Raw genomic sequence first — 20,010 nt, forward strand, 5'->3', positions numbered from 1 at the left:
CGTCCTTTGCTCCACCTCCCCCCCCCCCCCCCCCCCTCCGGTAGGAACCTGTTACTTTAAGCCTGGCGTTCCAGTGTGGCGGTGCGGGCCGCCGGGTTTCGGGAGGTGGCCGGTGATTGGCTCTTTCGAGCTCCCCCTGGTTTGCTCGCTCGGCCTCCCCGCGCGCTCCGCCCCGCCCTCGCGCCCTCCCTCCGCCCCGTAAGGCTCGGAGCCCCGGTGTAAGGCGCCACGGCGCATGCTCCGGAATCTCATCCTCTGGCCCTGGAGCTGCTGCTGCTGCTGCTGCTGCTGCTTTTGCTTTTGGGGCTGAGTTTAATAAGCGAGCGAGCGAGCAAGCGAACGCGGGGGGAAAAAGGCAGAGAATGTCCGCCATCTACCCTCCGCTCCTGGGCGCGCTCTCATTCATAGCAGCCTCTTCATGAATTACAGCTGAGGGGGGCGGGGGAGGGGGGTACCACACAACACCCCAGCAAACCTCCGGGCCCCCAGGCATGGCTAGCTCGGTAAGTACATGCAAAAAAAAATAATAAAAGACCCCCCCTTCCCCGCCTTTCCTCCCTCGCCCTGCGCCGCCGCCGCCGCCGCAGCCCAGACAGCGCCAGCGCTCCGCGGTTCCAATTAGAGAAAGGTTGGTACGGCTTGCAGGGAGCTGCCGCCTCTCCCTCAGCCTCCGCTCCCCTCCCTCCCTCCACCCCGTCCCCCCCCCCCCCGGCGCGCGCACACACACGCACACACACACACTCACACACTAACACACTCGCCCCTCCACCCCCCCCCCCCTCCCGCGCCTCCCTCTTTCCTCGCCTCTCTTTGCAATCGCAAGAAGCGCACTCTCGCTCACACGCGCGCACTCACACACACACTCACACGGTGGAAGGAGGCGAATAATAACTCAGCCATATTTCAGCCGCCGCCGCCGCCGGGAGCCGCGGGCACAGTCCGGGGACGCGGCGAGCAGCCTCGGCGGCCGCTACGATGGTGCGTTCTCCGCGGCGCGCGTGTGTGAGCCGGAGTGTGCGGGCTGACAGCGGCGGGGCCGCACGCAACTTTGCCCCCGCGCCGGGCTGTGCGCAGTCGAGCCTCGGCGGCTGTCCGCCCGCCTCCCTGCCTTTCCGAATTTTATTTTTTGGGGGAGGTGGGAGCTACTTTGGGGCCACTTTGGCTCTTGGAAGTGTGTTGCGGGGGCTCTGTTAGGCTGGCCTCGCCGATCGCGTGGGGCTTTTCGCTGGGGGGTGCGGGGTGCCTTAAGTTATGGATGCCTCGGCGTGTTTTCCTGCGGGAGTGTGTGTGTGACGACGTCTCATTTTTGTTGTGCACGAACCCAGTGCTAAGAGCACGGGAGTTTGTGCCCATCAGCAGAGGCTGCCTGTAGTTTCCATTCCGCCTGGCACAGCGCTCCACACGCACGCACACACACACGTACACAAAGACTTCCTCGGCGTGTGCCTGTCGCCGCGGCACTTTCAGGGAGGGGGCTTGCCAGAACCCCCCCCTCGGGGTCCCGGCTACCTCCCTTCCCACGCCGGGAAACCGCCCCGGCATCGCCTCCTAATTGTCTTCTAATTTGTTTCCGATGCATTTGTTGTCGTGCTCGTAGTAGCTTGAGTGAGCTCTCCCTCTTCCCCCCGACCCCCGGACCCCCTTCCCGATTGGGGGTAACATTCCGTTACAATCCCTGTCGGCGTGGATGCTGGGCGCCGGGCGGGCCGGGTGGGGTGTATCTGGGGGTGTGGAGTGTGCGCGCCCACGCGCGTGAAACGTGGATGCAGAGGGCACCGCCGTTTCCTTTTATGTGCGTTTCAAGAAGGAGGAAAAAAAATGTCAGGCGCAATGTTCAGTGTCGAACGGTCGCCTTCCTGTTGTTCACGGCTGTCTCTCCTCCCCCTGCCCGCAGTGTGCCGTGCAGGTGAAGCTGGAGCTGGGGCACCGCGCCCAGGTGAGGAAAAAACCCACCGTGGAGGGCTTCACCCACGACTGGATGGTGTTCGTGCGCGGCCCGGAGCACAGTAACATACAGCACTTTGTGGAGAAAGTCGTCTTCCACTTGCACGAAAGCTTTCCTAGGCCAAAAAGAGGTAGGGCTCGAATACAAAAGGAGCTTGATCAAAAAATGTCTTTGCTCGCGGAGGAAACAATCGCTTGGCCCGGGCGGTCCCCCCTGCCCCTCTCCCCGCCCCCCGTTCCCCCCCCCCCCCCCCCCAGCGTCGCGCTCGCCGGCGTCGCCTCGGGACCTGGGTGCGCGGCGCCGCGCTGGCCAGGTCCGGGCTCTCGCCCGCGCGCGCGCCACTTCGGCTTCGGGAAAGTCACCGCAGAGAAAGGACCGTCAGGTGTCGAGTGTTTATTCATCCCAAGCCAGCCCTCACCGGTCCTCTGGGGTTAGCCGCGGGTTCTGTGGGAAGGTGCAATTAGTTGTTGGGTTTGGAGGCGTCGGGGGGTGGGGCTGGAGGGAACAGACAGCTTGCGCCTTTTTTTTTTTTCCTAGAGAAATTGAAATTTACCTGTGTTATTAGCAGGGAATGCGTGGGATGTAGTTATTGTTCCGTTTTGGGAAGTCGCCTCTCCTCGGGGTCTCCTTTGCCTTCCTCTCTGTGAATTAGGCGGGAGGTGCCCGTTGTCACTGATTTTTCCTTTCGTGGGTTAATCACACCCCCCCCCCCCCCCCCTCCCCGCCTCGCACCGTCAGCATTTTAATGTTTAGTCGGCGGAGGGGCGGGGGGCTTACTCGTCCCTAGCCCCCAGTGGCACTTGACTGCTCATTGGATTTTTGAGCAGCGTGCCCAAGTCTCTGCCCGATGTGATCTGCGGGGAGGAGGATCCCTGCAAAGGTCGAAGCTAAGTTTCAGAGGAACGATGTTTGTCCTGCCTTCTTCCTCACTTCTTCCCCACCTTGGATTTTAGCCTTGGTCTCTAGTTTGCATATCCTGCCCAGCCTCTCGGGGCCCCAAGCACTTTCCATAAAGGGCAGGACAGTTTTGAAAAAAGAAAAAAGAAAAAACAAAACAAAACACCGGAGTGTTATTTTGAAAGAAAATTTAAAGAGGGTTTGAGAAATCCTGATGTCTATTCCCTTCAGCCTCCGGAAAGCTACTGTCTGGTTGTTTTAGTTGGATTAGTGGAGGTAACAGTACAAATACAATAAGGTGCTTTGTTTGTGAGCAGGTTTATTTATCTAACTCGACACAATGGTTAGTAGTTATCTTCCATTTGATCCGTAATCTTTATTGGCATCTAGAACTCCTGCAGTTTCTTAGAGTAACATCATAATAAATCCATTCTGCTTAGAGCTCCTGGAAATTATTGAACATTGAGGAGCTGAATAAAGAAAGGAGCAATGCTGTGTGCCTCCGAGGTGGCAGAGGTTTGTGTTGATGCTTATTTTTTGTTTCCAGAGCTCATGCAATGGGTTGTAGGACCGTATGTTTTGCCTTCAGTGGTTTGTTTTATAGCTCCTCCTGAAAACTTGAGCAGTCGAATTTGTTGGGCTTTGCTGATGGTTAACAAATGAATCCAGCTTCTAATAGAAGGGTAAGACTATGCATGGCCTAGAGGAAATAACATTTAGATTTTGTTAGCATGATAGATCACAATACAGCCAGAGATCATTTTCCTTCATATTTCCTCAACACTGTAATTAGGATGAGCGTCGTCAAGTTTCTGTCACTGTTTGAGGTTGGGTGTGATGCTTCTTGGAATCTCCCTCTCCCTTTTCCATGTATGTATAGAGCCACTGCAGAGGAGTTGAAACAAAAGAAACCACCTTCTAAGATCCCTGGTAGCCACCATTAGGACTCCTTGGCTGCCACACACTTCGAGAGGGAATACATTTAACCAAAAAAGCAGTGTTTAGTATATTAGGGAAACTACGTCAGTTGGCAGAAGATGTAGCTCTTAAGATAACTTTGTTTAGGCTCCGTGGCAATCAACAAATTGGCATTATGAAATTAAAGATGACCAACCTCCCCGTATTTCACCACTGTTTCCCTGCTTCAGTGTGTGAGTGGGGATGCTCCCCTTTATTTCCCATCCTGAATGATTTTCGGTCCAGCCTGAGGGAGCATGAGGGTGCTGGCCCTGCACAGCCCACACCTGGGAGTTGTTGCTAGGCGTGGTAAGCCGCTTGCTAACACTGATGTCTCAGACGTCTCTAGCGAGAGATGCCTGCTTGCCCGTTGGGCTCTTCGGTTTTTATTTTCAACTGCGGAGTTTCTTTATGTAGTCTATAAGCCATTGTTTTAAAATGTTTATTTTTGGATTTTTATTTGTATGTGTGCTTCCCATGATGTGACAAGTCCTGGGAAAAATGCCAGCTTACATAGCCCAGGAGAGACCTTGTCATACTGTAATTACACATGATTCAGATTGCAAGAGAAGGTTTCTCTGTTCATTGGGAATACTTAGTTGTAAATTCAAGTAACACCAAACATACCACTTGATCCTGGGACTTATTTTTTGGCTTATAATGCCTTTCAAAATGATAAGAATAAATAAATACAGAACAAGAATGCCAGACATGGCTAAGTCTACTCCTGTACCTTTTAAGGTGCTGTATTTGCTATCTTATAGATCTGTAAGTGAGAAATTGGAAATGGAAGACACTGCACAAATGGCTTTGTGAAAAATCTGAGTTGCAAGGTATTCAAAAGAAATGCACATACTCCAAACTGTAAATGGCTATTAATAATGGCAAGGTAAATCACTTTCAGTATATACATTAGTTGATAAACGGAAGTGGACCTTAGCACTGAGGATGAACTGCTCAGCCACGAAGATGGATGAGTCCTTAGTTTGGTAAATCTTTGCTTTGGAAAAGCAAATTGATTTTTCAGGTTGATTTCCTTTATTCCACAGTAATAGTATGAGAACTTGTAGAGGAAGAAATTAGAGTATTTCAACTTGTTGCCTGATGGGAATTACATGTACCGTTTCAGAATTGAGCTAATTGTACTTGAATTCATGTGGGTTTACTCTGTCCCAAAGATGGGTTGGAGACTTGCAATTTAAAATTACTAGCACTGAGTCCTAGAAGAGAGATTTTGATGAAATGGTGAAGCCTGGAATATCCATTAGTTGTTACAGAATAAGCAGGTCAGAGTCTAATGCATTTTAAAACTATCCTCTTGTAAAAAAAAAAAAAAGACCATATCTTATTTATTAGTACCAAAGATTTGTAATAGTCTGATATGACTGAAATGAATAGTTACATTCAAAACATTTAATTTAAAATATTAATGTTTTCATTTTCGATATGATGGGAATTTGAGTGAACTTTCTTTCCAATTACAGCCATCCTTACTATTGCAGTCTGTTCCATTGACATTTATGATATGAAATCTGTTGCTTATTATTTTATGTAAGCTAATTTGGCCACTGGTATGGTTTGATGGCTTTTTATTTGTAGCCCTAGTCCTTTGAGTGGGCAGATAAAGCATAATAAATCCCCACTTACAACTTTGATTTAAATGTTTGAGCCCAGCGTTACTGTGTAGTTCTGATTTGTGTTAAACAGTCTTCTGAAATAATTTGGATAACTTTTTATCAGGGTACCTAAAATTTGAGGCCAGACTAGCTGAAGATATTGCGTGCACCTGGTGTGTTTCCTCTTCTTAGGTATTTCAAAGGTTTCAGAAAAAAAAAAAAACAACAACAAAAAAAACCCAAAACAGATGGATGACTATACTGATATATTCAGTGAGTGTTAGAAGATTTGGGTAGAGTTCTGTATGGAATTAAGATGACTGGTGAGAGCAGTTCTACTACTTGGCATTTTGAAGCAACATACAGCATAATTTTCCAAGGCACTTAAAAGCTGAATTATTGGAGGCAATCTCCTATGCTGTTAGTGGGAATATAAATTGGGCACAGACATTTTGGAGGGCATTTGGCAACATCTATTGAGGTTTTAGATGTTTATACCCTTTGACCCAGCAAGTTTACTTCCAGGGATTTTCCAACAGATACAGCTTTGCAACTGCACAAAGATACAGTGTATTTCTTGTGACTTTTTAAAACAGCAGAAATTGGGAAGCAAGCCAATTAGGGGACCCCAGCTGGGTTCACTTAAATGATGGGGATTATAAAAAGGGGTAAATATGTTTGTAGATGCAGGAAGATCTTCAAGAGATATTAAGTGAAATAAGTCAAGTTGCTAGATCAGTGTGATCCCATTTAAAAAATACGCTTATAGAACTAAAAAGGGTATGTGTGTATGTGTATAAATAAATTTTGGATGAGTGGGAACCCAGCTTTTACGGTGTTGGCAGGGATGGGAGGTTGTTTTTGTAGCATTTGATTTTTTTTTTTTTTGAAAAGTTAATTCCATATATTTAAAACATTCCAGTGAGCACTCATTACTTTTTAAGACTAAAAGACAAAGAGTAAAGACCCAGTGTAGAACTATCTTGGGTAGATATTGCTGCTCCGTGGTGAGGAGTTTGGGTTAGGAATTACAGCCTTGTATTCGAACGCTGGCTGTAGAGACCTCTTGTGTGCTCTTGAGCAAGTCATTTCTGTGTGTGTCTTCTCGCTTGTGTTCTCATTTGTGTTCCTGGAACGATGGAAGAAGAGGACCATTACCTCCTAAATTGAGGAGTAAATATGAATCAGCTGTTTTCCAGTTTATTCGGACCTCTTCAGACTCTTCAAAATTGATTCCAGAGAGCTTTTTCCATGGACTTGTATCCATTAATATTTACTCCATTAGAAATCAAACCTGAGACATTTAAAAAGTTATTTATTAATTTGTTGAAAGATAACAGTAATCAACCCATTATACGTCAGCATATAAATAGCATTTTAAAGAAAAATGAGTATTTTCCAAAAATGGGAGTGAGAAGTGTGGCATTCTTCTACTTCCTGTGTGTACACATCTTTTCACTGTTGTGAAATAACTGGCTCAGCTTGTGTGTCTCTGCATTCAGTCTGTTGTGTTCTCACACTTCATGGAGCCCCTGGAAGACTGAAGCACACTCGTGAGAGCATGGGGGAAAGAGGCAAAAATGTCTTAGAGTTGTGGTGAGAATAGCCAATCCCTGGAAGAGGTTTTGGGGATCCTGGGGTCTCCAGAATACACTCAGAGAACCAGATATTCAACGTAGAACCTGGCACAGACAAGCTGCCCCATTAATATGTGGAAGGTGATGTTTTAAAGCCACAGTTGATGTTGCTAATAAAAACATTTAATGGAAGGAGGAAAGATCAGTCTTCCAAAGTACTGGCATGGTTAAGTTCCATTGTAGCAATTATCCAGCGATTTTTTTCAGAAAAGGAGAATCCAAACTTGGCTTTCAGGGGATGCATTTTATAGTTAATATCACTGTCCAGTTAATGGCATATTATTTGTATAACGCAGAAGCTTTTGTATCTCTTATTTTAGGTGACCTCCTGTAGGACTGTCTCTGTGAGGTAGGACAGGGCAGGGGTAACAGTCAGTCTCATAATTTTACTTTAAAGATTCCTTGTTCTTTGCTCTTGGTTCTTTGAAGTTTCCTTCCAGTGGTCTTCCCTGGGCCAACCTTAGCCCTTTCGTTCTTTTTCTGGTCATCTATTACAGATGATTCCTACTACTTAACACAGCTTTTACAGTTCTAAGATGTGGAACTTCTTCTTCTTCTTTTTTTTTTTTTTAAATCTCTCCGTGACTTAAGTCCTCAAAAGAGAACTTGGAAAGCTTAGTTACTTGGGAGGGGAGGAGCTATACACAGTTGCACCAATGACTTAGTTAAGGATTCTATGTATTACTGAAATTCAGACTTTAATCTTTATTAAATTTTGATCTCTGAAACATAATGTTTCACACTGTCCTGATGGAGATAATAGAAAATTCTATAATTGTTTTCCCTTGGCTTTTATACTTTCCTTGATTTTAGGTTTTACTCCTCAAACAAGAAGCTACCACGTAGAAAGAGAAATTCTCTTGTCTCAGTAATACAAGTTAATATTCTTTCAAAACATTTTGTTTTGTGTGTGTGGCCAGAGTGTCTTTAGTTCATCCTCTTCCTCATAGCATAGATTTTAACGCTTTAATCTTTTATTCTCTTATATTTTGTGGTTCTCTTTATTCTTATTTATAGGGCTGTATTCATATTTGAGAATATAATTTGTCTGAAAAGAGTCCATTGATACTACAGATAATTCATACGTTTTTTTTTAAACTTACAGATAATGTAGAAGATGAGAAATTACATTGCACAATCGTACTGTACAGCTTTTATGAAGAACCCATGTATTTTTTTACATGCAGTTGAAAATGCTGTTATTTTTAAAATTTATAGATATGTATTCATTATAGAAAAATCAAACCATAGATACATAAAAAAGTCACTGAGAATTCTTTACAGCCATAATTAATATTTTAGTAAATATCTTCATATATATACATACACACATATAAATATTAACCGTAAATTAACATTAATTCACTCAACAGGTGTTTTTTGGAGCTCCTATATGGCTAGATCACTTCTAGGAGCTGGGGATACAGCACAAATGAACATTCCTACCCTCATGGTATATGGTGAAATACCATCTTTTTAAAGCTGAATTTTATGGTATTACATTGAATACACATTTGTCATAACTTTATGTGGACATTGTTCTTAGTGTTAATTTGTTATGAATAATGCTATGCTGAACACCTTTGACATATTCATTTTTATAGTTTATAATTTCTTGGTGTTAGATTTCCAGAAGGGAGGTAGTTGAGACAAGGTACACAGGATTGATTGATTGATTGATTGATTGATTTAAAGGTACATAGATTTTAAATTTTGTTGTGCATTACCAAACTTCCTTCCAAAATGATTGTACCAATTTATCCTTCCCCAGGGGTTGGGAGACTTCTCCTTTCCCCACATGGTTACCAGTACTGGGAATTAAGTTTTGTTTTTTAATCTTTGCCAGTTTGTGGATGAAGCAATACTTTACTTTTATTTGCATTTATTTGGTTAGCAATGCTACATAGCTCTCTGTGTGTATATATTTACTATTCGTCACTTATGGTATGCCTCTTTTGTGCCCTTTTTGTATTTCTCAAAAAAAGAGAAAAAGTACAAGAAAATACAAAGGAAAGAATGATATAACAAACATTCAAATCCCCACTACCAAGAATGAATAAATGTTTACATTTTATCCTATTTGATTCTTTGTTTTGATTTTAGAGAATTAGGTATTATAGATGCAGCTAAAGTTTTTAAGTGCTTCTGAATCCTTTTTTTCTAACTTTTTAGCCTTTCTTCCATTCTATTGATGCACATTTGCACATTTATATTGGTGCAGGTAATAGTACATTGTGTTTAAAAAATCTCCACCAAAAGTATCATAGCGGGTGAATCATTTTTTTTAATTGACATATAATTTGTATACCATAAAATTTACCCTTTGAAAGTATAAAATCCAGTGGCTTTTAGTATATTCACAAGGTTGTGCAACAGTGGCCACTATTAAATTCCAGAACATTTTCATGAGTGAATAATTTTGTGTCTTGCCATTTTCCCCTCTCGACATTTTTGAACCTTACTACATTTCATGTGTAGAGAGCAAATTCATTACCTTTAGGTCCTTCTGTTTAGTATTTTATGGCAGGAATAGGTTGTATGCTTACTTTTCTGGTCCCCTGTTAAGGAATATATAGGTCACTTTCTGTTCTGTACAGTGAACATCTTTGAATGTGTTACCTTTTACAAATGAGCAAGGTTTTGAATATAGGCCTAGAATTTGAGGTGTGCGTGTGTTTTCATTTGTATTAGATGTCAGATTGCTCTACAAAGTAGTCGTGACAGTTTATACTCTGTCAGGGACGGAGTACTGTTTTCTCTACAGCTTTGCCAACATTGATTATTTTCAGATCTCTTATTTTTATATTTAGTTGAAATATGGTATCTTTTGTTTTCATTTGCATCTCTCTGATTTCTAATGGAGTTGAACATTTTCTATATGTTTATTGACCATTTGGATTTCCTCTTTATTGACTTTTAAAAACATCCTTTGTCTTTTTAAAAAAAGAAACTATTGGGATCTTTTGTCTTTTTCTTATCTGTAGGATGTTAGTCCTTTTTTGTTTGCGTTGAAAATATCTTGTCCCATTTTCGTTTCTTTTTCTTGTAGTCTGATGTGTGGTATCTCTTTGTCATACACAAGTTTTTAATTTTGTCAAATTGATCTATTTTGTTTTGTTTTCCTGTGTGGCTTTGGGGTTTTGTTTAAGAATATAATTTGTGGGCATGGTAATGTGCTTAACCGGCAGACTTCATACGTGCAGGACACAGGGAAAGGATTGGGGGAGACGTAAGAGAAAAAGGGGGTCCCTGCCTTCGATGTGCTTTTGTCTTCTGGAGCTGGAAAGGACCCTTGAGATTCTTCATCTTTGTTTATCTTCTTGTTTTACTTTTAACCAGAAGCCTAGAAACGTGAAGTGATCTTGCATGTAGATACAATGAGTCACAAATGTGCTGGTGTAAAGATAGCTAGTAATAAATGTGGTAAACGTTTACTTTTAAAATGGTGAATAATTATTCACTTATATTCGCAGACAAATGTTCAGCAATAATTACTTTTGTAGACATGACCTAGGATTTAATTAAGCGGTGGTAACCATGGTAGATGCTGTCTAAAAGGGAAAAGTTCTATAGCTTCTTTAAGGTAAAATCACATTTATTTTGTGGATTAATTTAAGATTTTCCTTTGAGATTAAATCATTAGGAAAAATTGTTACTGAATGGTAGGGATCTCCTGATAATCTGCCGCCTCCCCAGCCCCCCACCTCCCTCCCATGGTAGGATTGCAATGCCATGAAGGATCCAGAACATTGTTTTAAGAAATACTGTTGTATGACGTAATCCTTTTAACTTAAGTGTGATAAGTTTGCAGTGATTAAGGCTTGAAGAAGGCTATTATCATTGAATTTCTAAAAAGATAAGGCTAGTATTTGGGTGTGATTTAGTTGGTATGTGGTAGTTAACAGTTAACTTTTTGGATAAAATCAGTGCATCATCATTTTTTTTTTAAAGAAAATGATGGCTTATCTTGAACTCATTCTGAGGCCTGTTTATTTAAAATCATGTTCCTAAGTGATTATAAAGATGATCAGTTGAATTTAATTAGAGTTATTACCCATGTTAGAAGATTGATATTTTCTGAGCCAAATAAATTTTAAAATATTTAATTTTGCCAAAAGCAGATTTTTTTTCTTTGTTTCTTTCCAGCAGAAATCATTAGTTAGTTATTTGCCCATCAATACCAGGCCAAATGCTGTGTGTATGTATTGATTTTAAAAAGCAAAATACACATTAACAATTTCCTAAAATATTAGTAAGAGCAGTAACCTACAGAGTAGGGAGAGTTACTTGCCTCTTAATGTATCTAGATATAAATTCAGTCTGCATAATGCCTGTAATCTTTGCAGATAGGTTTTATGCCCTACTTCTTTTCTCTCCCTCTGAGGGCAGTATTGGGGGAGATTAGTATCAGATTATTCTAGGTACCTATTTATTTTGATAAACACTTATAATATTTTGGATGTTTAAAAACAAGGTTCATTTGGACTCCTATTATCCATACCTTTTACCCCAAATACTTCATTATTATGAGTTGCTGAGAACTGAAAGGTTTCTTTGCATTGAAGAAATACTCTTCTATTTGACAAAAATTTTTCCTTTGTTTGATTTCTTTCCCTGTTCCTGTATTATAAGCAACTGTTGTGTGGTGACTCAGTGAAAAATAGTTTAGGCTGTTGGGATTTGGTTGCTCTTGGTGGGATGGATTATTCAAAATGTTGACATAGCTCCAGATTTTCTTATCAGAGATGCTTGTTGTATGACTTTGTACCTATGCCCAGAAATAGTAACGAGCAGTAGGAAGTTACTTTCTCATCATATGAACACTGAGCAGAAGCATGTGTTATGTCCTCAGTCAGTCCCCACTGGCCTCTCCTTGGATATGTATCTATTGTTCCTCCTATGTTGCATTAGTTACACATCAGATGAGATGAGACCTATATTCTCTCTGTGGGTAGTACTCATAGCTTTGATCAATGCAGTCTAGACATTGGAAGTTTTTGACAACAATGTAGATTTGCAAGTCGGAGTTTTAGAATCCTGACTTTAACTTCCACTCCCCTAAGTGGTAAATTATTACTCAGTGTTCTGAAACTCGTTTCTTCTGTACCTCTAATAATTGACTTTGTGTAAACAGAGCCACCACTTGAATTTAGCAGGAAACATTGTGTTAGCTTAGAATCACATTTTCTAGAATGAGCTTTAGCCTATGTTCTAGGCAAAAATGAATTTTTTCCTTTCCTGTCTTTTCTCCCTTATTCTTCTTTTTTTTTTTCCCACCGACTTTGGATGCTTTTTAAAAAGCTAGACACAAATTTGAGAGACTTGGCCAGGTCTATCTCTGTTTTTACTACTTAATCCATGAAATACAACTAGCCTTTTAGCTTTAAAAATAGGAGTCAAATGTATTCCAGTAACTTGTAGAGCGGTATTTAGCAATGCAGCAGGGAAGGCTCTGGCCTGGACCCTAGAAGGGATGTGTTTGGATTGAATAAGCTCTGTGGGCTCTTCTAGCTCTGAAATATTATTTTTCCTTAGTTTTTTGTCTTGTTTTGTTTTGTTTTAAAGGATAAGCTAGGAGCATATCATGGATCTAGTGTTTTCTTAACAAAATAAGTGCCATTTATGAGATACCACCAGTGTATTGGCTATCATGCTAGACAATAGGTATGTTCTGATGTGTTAAATTTCTTACTTTTCATAAATGTGGTAGTTTGGAGAATGATTTTTTTTTTTTTTAAAAAAGAAAATGTTGACATGAACTTGACTATATTGGAATTTTACCTTTTTTAATGGTGAGTGAGCAGTGCAGTGGGTATAAGACTTGCCTGCAATAACAGGGAAGTAGGCTAATTGGATAATTCGCCAAATAGGTGATTACGTTTTCATTATGAAAAGTTACGTTCTGGTAATATTGGTGCCATTTATACCAGCCATCGACACTACTTGTAGGTTGGAACATTCAAGAACTCAAGACACCCTATGTTTATTGGAAACTTCTTCCGCAAATCATGGCTCTTGATCAGGTAGGAAGGCCATTGGGTTTTCCATGAAAGTTGGCCGATTATTTTTTTTCTTCCCTATAATGTAGGCCAGACCTTGAAATTTTGTCAATTTGTTTTCCTGAAGCATTATGTTTCAGATAAGTACCTGTGTTTCTGTTGTCAACAGAATAATTGGGGACTTGGACTTACGTTATCATGTAAATAGGTTAAAAGAGAAAGTACGGTATATCAAATATTTGATCACTCACCATACCTTCAGGGTTTTGTGTTTAATAATTCAGATGCTTAATTGAAGTTGTCTTGAAAAGCAATTACCCTTCCACTCTTTCCTTGTAACTTGCTGCTTAACTTTTAAGGAAAAAAAAAAAAAAGGAAAGAAATTTCTATTTATTCCAGCTTGTTAAAAGGAATTGTTGAATGATGCTAGAGCCAAGGATTTAATTATACGAATATAAAAAAATACACAAATGCAGACGGTTTAAAGAAAGCAGCATATAAATGAGAATTATGTTGTAAAGTCTATTCAGCTGGGAGTTAGTGCTACTTGACATAGTGTCTTTCTGTAGAGACTCTTTTTGGGGGTGGGGTGGGGTATTTTCATCATTGATTTTAGAATTTGATTCAGTCCATTTTCTTTATATCAGAATGGCCAGAATTATTCATTACTCACATTTTGAGAATTGTGTGAGAGATAAAAGTACGTGAATGAAATGAAGGGGAGAAAATGCTATAGCAAAATGTTCATAGAAGTTATCTCTGGGAGATGGGGTATCGGGAAATTTAAAAAAAAATGTCAAATTGGCTTTATTCAAAGATTCAGCACCCCATCTAGCAAATAGGAAGGAGGTCTCAGGAAATTCTTGTGAAATTTGTTGGATTTTTCAAGCTTTCTTGAATGATACATATTATGTGAATATAAAACTAGATATTTAAGTGTACTTATGGACATGTTTACAATAAGCTTTTTAGTTTTGTTTTTTTTTTTTAAAGTAATCTCATTGAGAACATAAAAATGTCTTTCCCAAGGGACATTTTCATGTTTTGTTATTTGAAATTTTAGTCACCTTGTCATTTTGAGTGTTTTCCTTTAATAGCTCTATAATATATGCACAAATGTTTCATAAGTTGATTGTAAGCTTTAAAGAGAAACGTGTAAATACTTGTACCTTTCTTAACAGTGTTGCTGTGTTGACGTTTGTAAAATTAATCAGATTAACCTCATTTATAAGTACATGATTCGTGTAAGATATTCTTTGTAACAGAAAGGCAACCATGCTTAATATTTCAGTAGAGTATACATTTTTGGAGTACTAAGGAATGTTTTGAAAAGTTTTGATTTTTTTTTTCCCTGTGGAATTTTGATAAGTATAACTTTGTTAACTAATACATTTATCTTGATGTGTAGTATTAGGACATTTTCCAGCGCCTCAATCTGACTTTAATAACGGACAGCAAACAAAAGGACTCTCATCATGTTTAGATGTATGGTAATAGTGTTAGAGATAAATAGGACCTATAATTGGAAATACAGACCCATTTCCAGTTTGTGTCTTTGTATATAGTTTGGAAGTTAAACTTACGTTGAATTGGGAGAAATAAAAAGTAGCCAAACGACTACCAAAACAAAGGCAAAACAAATGTTTGGGGCAGGGAAATTGATGCATTTTTGAATTGATGCATAAGCGCATAAACACAAACAGTATTTCAGTATGAAGACCGTTTTAATCGTGTTTCATGCATAAACTACAAAAATAACCAGAAGTTTTACAAAATGAAAATTAAAATGTAATTTCCTGTTTTGAATACACGACAGATAAATATGAACATTCCTTAAACACAACTAAAAGAAATGATTTCTGCCAAATGATAAGAGTTAATTCTAGTAGTCTTAAAGGTCTCTTTACAATCCAAAATTTTATCTGATTCAGTCCATGATATTATGGTCTGTGGGAAACATGTTTACATTTTTAACATTAAAAAAAATAGCGATTGAAAGTGCTGTGCTCAAATGCATAGCAAGACTACATGTCAAATAAAAATAAGTCTGTTTTCCCTTTGGTATTAGATGCTTTTATAAAATTCATAAATGACAGATTAACTCCACCTTCGATGTAAAACACAAGACTTGACATTTGTGATCAGAGCACTTCTTTACTAGCTGCTGGAATAAAATTGCCGCGTTAAGTTCCATTTGCTAGCATTTGGAGTAACATTTTTCATGGGCTTAATTCAGTTCTGCTGATAAATTTTTATTTAACTATTTTTGTTCCTTTGGAGAGAGCTCTAAATGGGATTCCTAATAGTCTGGATTCTTTTCTTCAGGATTAAGAAATGTATGAAGATGAGGAAAATCTACTCTTTGGCACCATGATTACAACTCACAGTATTTGTTTCTATTTTTATTATTAAGTTAATTTGCAAGTATAGAAAATCACGTATTTGTTTTAAAATCTAGTCTCGCTAAATACTCAAGGGACCATGCTAAAGACTGGCGCGTTTGAGCAGTATGAAGCCCTGGTTTTGAATATTGCAACTTGTTAGAAATTCCAAATTTGGTACCTATTTAAATATACTCCTAGAATTTTATTATAGTACAGACAAAGCTATGGTAGACCAAGATAATGTATAAATGGCCCTTATTTGGAGCATATTTTGCAGTGAAAGGGGAACTGAAGGACAAGGTGTTCTCTACTTGTAGACTTGTAAAGGCCTCAGAGTTTTCTTTATGTTATTGTAGAAAGACATTATTTTTGCTTTGGCGTGCTTAAAACTAAAGGGCAAATGATCCAAAAGAATAATCTTGAAATTCAATAGCAAGAAAACTACTTGACATTGTGGGCTAGAGGCCAGCAAACGTGTTGCTTTCATTGAATGCGTGGGAAATGGGGCAGGCCTGGAATTTAAAGAGACAGGGTGCAGTACGCTAGAAAAGAAAAGCCCTCCTGTATGATTTGCTTAGTGGGAGAAAAAAAAATAGACTTACAGTTTTCTCTAAAGGATCTTTATTGGATCAACTATTTAAGACACTGAGTGAATTTTTTCCTAACTCTGCCTCCCATCTCCCTTAGCCCTCTTCTCTTGTCTGAAATTGGTGCCGGGTAAATTTGTTTATAACAGAGGAGAAGCAGCTTTTCAAATAAAAGTACTTTGTAGCCTGTTCAAATGGAGTATAATGTAATTCTCCCTGAAATTGAGCACTTATTACTTTGTTTATGTAGCTGTTTAAAAAGGGAGGGAGGGTATGATGGTGTGTGTGTGTGTGGGGGGGGACACCTACAGGAACCTCTGCTTTAGAAAAAAATTTTTTTTCTTGAGTTTTACTCCCCCATCCACTCATGAATCCCCCTTAACCCCTCCCCCACCTCCCACAATCCCTCAATAAAATAGTATTTAAAAGACTTGAATAACCAGTCCTATGTACCAGCTTCTTGCTTGAGGCAATAATGTTGTACTATTTTCAATGGGTGGTCCTGAATCTCCATGGGAGATTTTACAGGCACTGGGCTCCAAGACCCACTAAGTGTATTATTTTGAACATAACCAGTTACATTCCCGAGCCATAGAGAATATACAGAGATAATTTTACATTATTGAAGTCCCATAGTTAATTACTTACAACTCAATTTGTTTAATTTTATTTGAGGAATTTATGGTTTAAATCTCTAGAAGTGACACATAATATTAACCCAGGATTTGAGGTTTCCTTTTTAAAACAAGTAAGCCATTCATACATCTGTCAATTCAGGAATACCCATTGGCATGTATATTTTAATTCATAGGTGTTTTTTGTTGCTTTCAATTTTTCTCCTTTAGGAAACAAACACCTAGTAGTCACTTCCAAATGTTACAGTGTCAAAGTCCTATTTCTCTTACCTGAGATACTCTAAAATGATGGGATCTGTTGTAATAAAAAAAATATATCGGTAAATTTATGGTTAGTATCTTTTGCTTGTGGCATGTAGCCTAAATATATACCACCCTGAAATTTAACTAAAATTGCGTTGGGCCAAACCTTTGTGGAAACAGGACTGGAATTACAAATTAAATACTGGATTGAGATTGCCCTTTAGGGGAAAAAAATTGTTCTTTAGGAAAACTTACTTAAATGAAATTTAAGTAAATAAATATTTACTTATACATTGTAAATATTGAAATGGGGAATGTTGCAGTCATGTGCATTCCTACATAACTTAGTTTAAAGTGATTTTGGAGTTTCTTCCCAGTGTGAACCTATAGTTATTCACCAGAGTGATAACATAACTTTGTTGGGTCATTGATTTGATTTACTTTCTTGTCCTTATTTATGTTCTTGAGAAAATTAATTTCTGAAGAATGTTGGCTTTCTGTTTAGAATACGTGTATATAATTCCTGCGGTAGCTCTTTTCCATAGGCTAAGTAGAGAAGAGTTTAAGAGCAGGTACCTCAGATGTATTGGTAAAAGCCAGATGATGATATTTATGACGGGCCACTGGTTTTGTTTGTTTTAAATAACGTTAAGTAGTTTTAGGTGGAAGATTCTCATCTTTGAAGAACTGAATTTGTTCCTTGTACAAAAATTACTATATGCTTGTTTGAGTTCATGTGTAAAATGGTGTGAATTCCGTAGTTTTCTTCACTGATAGAATCAAAGATCTGGCTCACCAGTTTATGGCAGTGATGAAAATGTTTAACTTTTCTTTTTTTGTCTTTCTTTTCTTTCTTTCTTTTTCTTTCTTTCTTTCTTTCTTTCTTTCTTTCTTTCTTTCTTTCTTTCTTTCTTTCTTTCTTTCTTTCTTTCTTTCTTCTTTCACCTTGGGACTAGTCCTTGAATTGCTAAAAAGTTTTCCAGTAGTTTTTATAAGTGAGTTTAAAGAAGTGATAGCCATCTGAAGTTTGTCTTGTGTAGCCAGTGTTTAAGAGTTATTAAGATTGTCTCCACATGAAAAAGAAACCGCTCTCACGGTTATACATGTGAATAAAAGTTAAAGGTTGGTAAAAATTAGCTTGTCAAGTAAACTTTCTGACTGAGGAATAATTTTGTTTTCATTATCCGTTCCCTTGGCTGAAAATGAAATAGAAACGATCTGGTTACTAAAGACCAGTGCTGTATTGGATCACTTCCTTGAGCTTTTGCTATGATCGTTCAAGGCAAAGTTAGACAGCTGCTGTAGATTTGGCCAGTGGCCTCACAAAAGACGTTGTTTAACCCTGTTAGTTTCAGACACTATCATTGCTACTTTGCAGATGTACTTGCTGTGTTAGATGGGAGCCTCTGTGATTGTGGTTTGAATTGCTGATTTAGAAGAAGGTGGTATGGCAGAAAATGAGTGATTTTAGCACTCCATTAACGGTACAGTTTCATGTCTTGGGATATGACCCATCTCAGCGGTTTTGCTTCTGTTGAGACAGATTTAAAAACTTCAGCTTAGACTTCTCAGTTAGACTTTGCATCTTTGTACCCCCAGATGGTTAGGGAGTTGTGAAAACTGAGTTTGAATTAGAATCTATGACAATTGGATCTTTAAATGTCCTTTTGGGGACTTGAGGTCCAGAGGAAAGACTAAGTCATTGACTTTAAACTCTCATTTTGGGTGTCAAAGTACCACAGTGCCACCCACTCCTGAAATTGATGTCATAATGTTAAAAATCCTAACGATATTGGGTTCTTTTTGTATAACGTGTTTGCGTTGTTGCCATAGGTTTAAAGGGCAGGGAGATCCTTTATTGTTAAGGCTGAAGAAGGCAAGATTTTGAAACCTACTGCTACGTGATTAAACCAGTGTGTTTGCCCCGAGGCTGCAGTCATTCACTCTGAATTCATAGTCTCAAATTTGGGATTCTTTCTCTGTTTGAAAATAATACTTCTTAAAATTTTTAAGACTCCCTTTGCCGCCTCACGTGAAAGCTACTGAGGCAAATTATCAGGGTTAAGATTGTCGTGCAATCAAGACTGAAGATACATTTCAGTATTTTAAAGAGAAAGTTCACAGCCATTTGACATAAAATTTTACTGGGCTTTTCGTTAATCTGAAATAACTGGTCTATAAGTACTTTATCAGTGAAAACTGCTCAGCATGTAAAATGAGGAGAAGAGCACAAAGGCTTCCTGCAAATTAAGGGCACAATGAACACTAACGGACTTTCCAGCCATCTCCAGCTGTGAGATTATTATAGTTTTTGCAAACCCTTTTCTCTCAAAACTAAATCAAGAATGGTAGAGTCCTGATAAAAAGAAGTGTAGAAAAGCCTAACTAATCCTTAGATGAGTTACTTCAAACGTGCCAAAATAGAATAAAATCAGTTAATAGCGTAGATTAAAGGTTACTTTTAATGCAGTTTTATCACTCATGTCGAGAATTTTGTTGTATGTTGATGCATTTGTCCTTGGTTTAAAAAAAAAAAAAAAACCCAGAGGAAAAAATCTAGTTAAATTGGAGAGATTACATAATCACGTTGTTATGAGGAAATTTAGTACTAATGTTAGGTGCCAGATTTGACCCAAGAGATAAAAAGCTGTGCACTTGAGGTCGGAGCTGCAAACAGGTGGCTCCAATTTTGAGTGGTAAGTTTTCGGGTTACAATGGGAGGGCTCATCGGTGTACTTCTGAGAGTTGATTTCTTGTGTAGATTAAAAACAAACAAACACCCAATACGACTCTTGTGTCTTTGGATACATATGTGCAAGTTGTTCCTCGGATAAGATCACAGAAGAGTGCTAAAATCAGATCTGGATGGATGATTTACAAGTGCTTGATTCTTACAGGTGGTAAAGAGAAGAGTCTGGCTTCTGGGTGCAAGGGTAGTCTTCCCCTTTTATGCACGTATCTGGGATCTTTCATGTACCAAGGAGACCACATCATCTATACTTTTAATTCAGGATCACGCTTGCCAATTTCTTAATTTGCAGTATATCTTTTTGGCCTACCTGGCATATTACGATAGAGCTGTCAAGAGTATTGGGTTGAGGAAAAACTGG

At 39.2% G+C, this 20,010-nt stretch overlaps 1 protein-coding gene across 2 annotated transcripts in view; it reads left to right on the plus strand.

The window, feature by feature from the left end:
• The first annotated feature begins 234 nt into the window (after positions 1-234).
• MLLT3 (MLLT3 super elongation complex subunit) overlaps positions 235-20,010 on the plus strand; it is a 287,620-nt gene continuing 267,844 nt past the window's right edge. Inside the window, exons 1-2 of one of the 2 annotated variants that reach the window (XM_058695235.1) lie at positions 235-503; positions 1,895-2,075. In XM_058695235.1, the coding sequence (XP_058551218.1) occupies positions 492-503; positions 1,895-2,075 (193 nt within the window). In that variant the 5' untranslated portion in view covers positions 235-491. Of the gene's footprint in view, positions 504-835; positions 979-1,894; positions 2,076-20,010 lie in introns of those variants that run through there. The other variant, XM_058695236.1, reaches the window with a different exon arrangement.

Source organism: Neofelis nebulosa, chromosome 12, assembly GCF_028018385.1.
Source record: "Neofelis nebulosa isolate mNeoNeb1 chromosome 12, mNeoNeb1.pri, whole genome shotgun sequence".
In the NCBI taxonomy this organism is placed as follows: domain Eukaryota; kingdom Metazoa; phylum Chordata; class Mammalia; order Carnivora; family Felidae; genus Neofelis; species Neofelis nebulosa.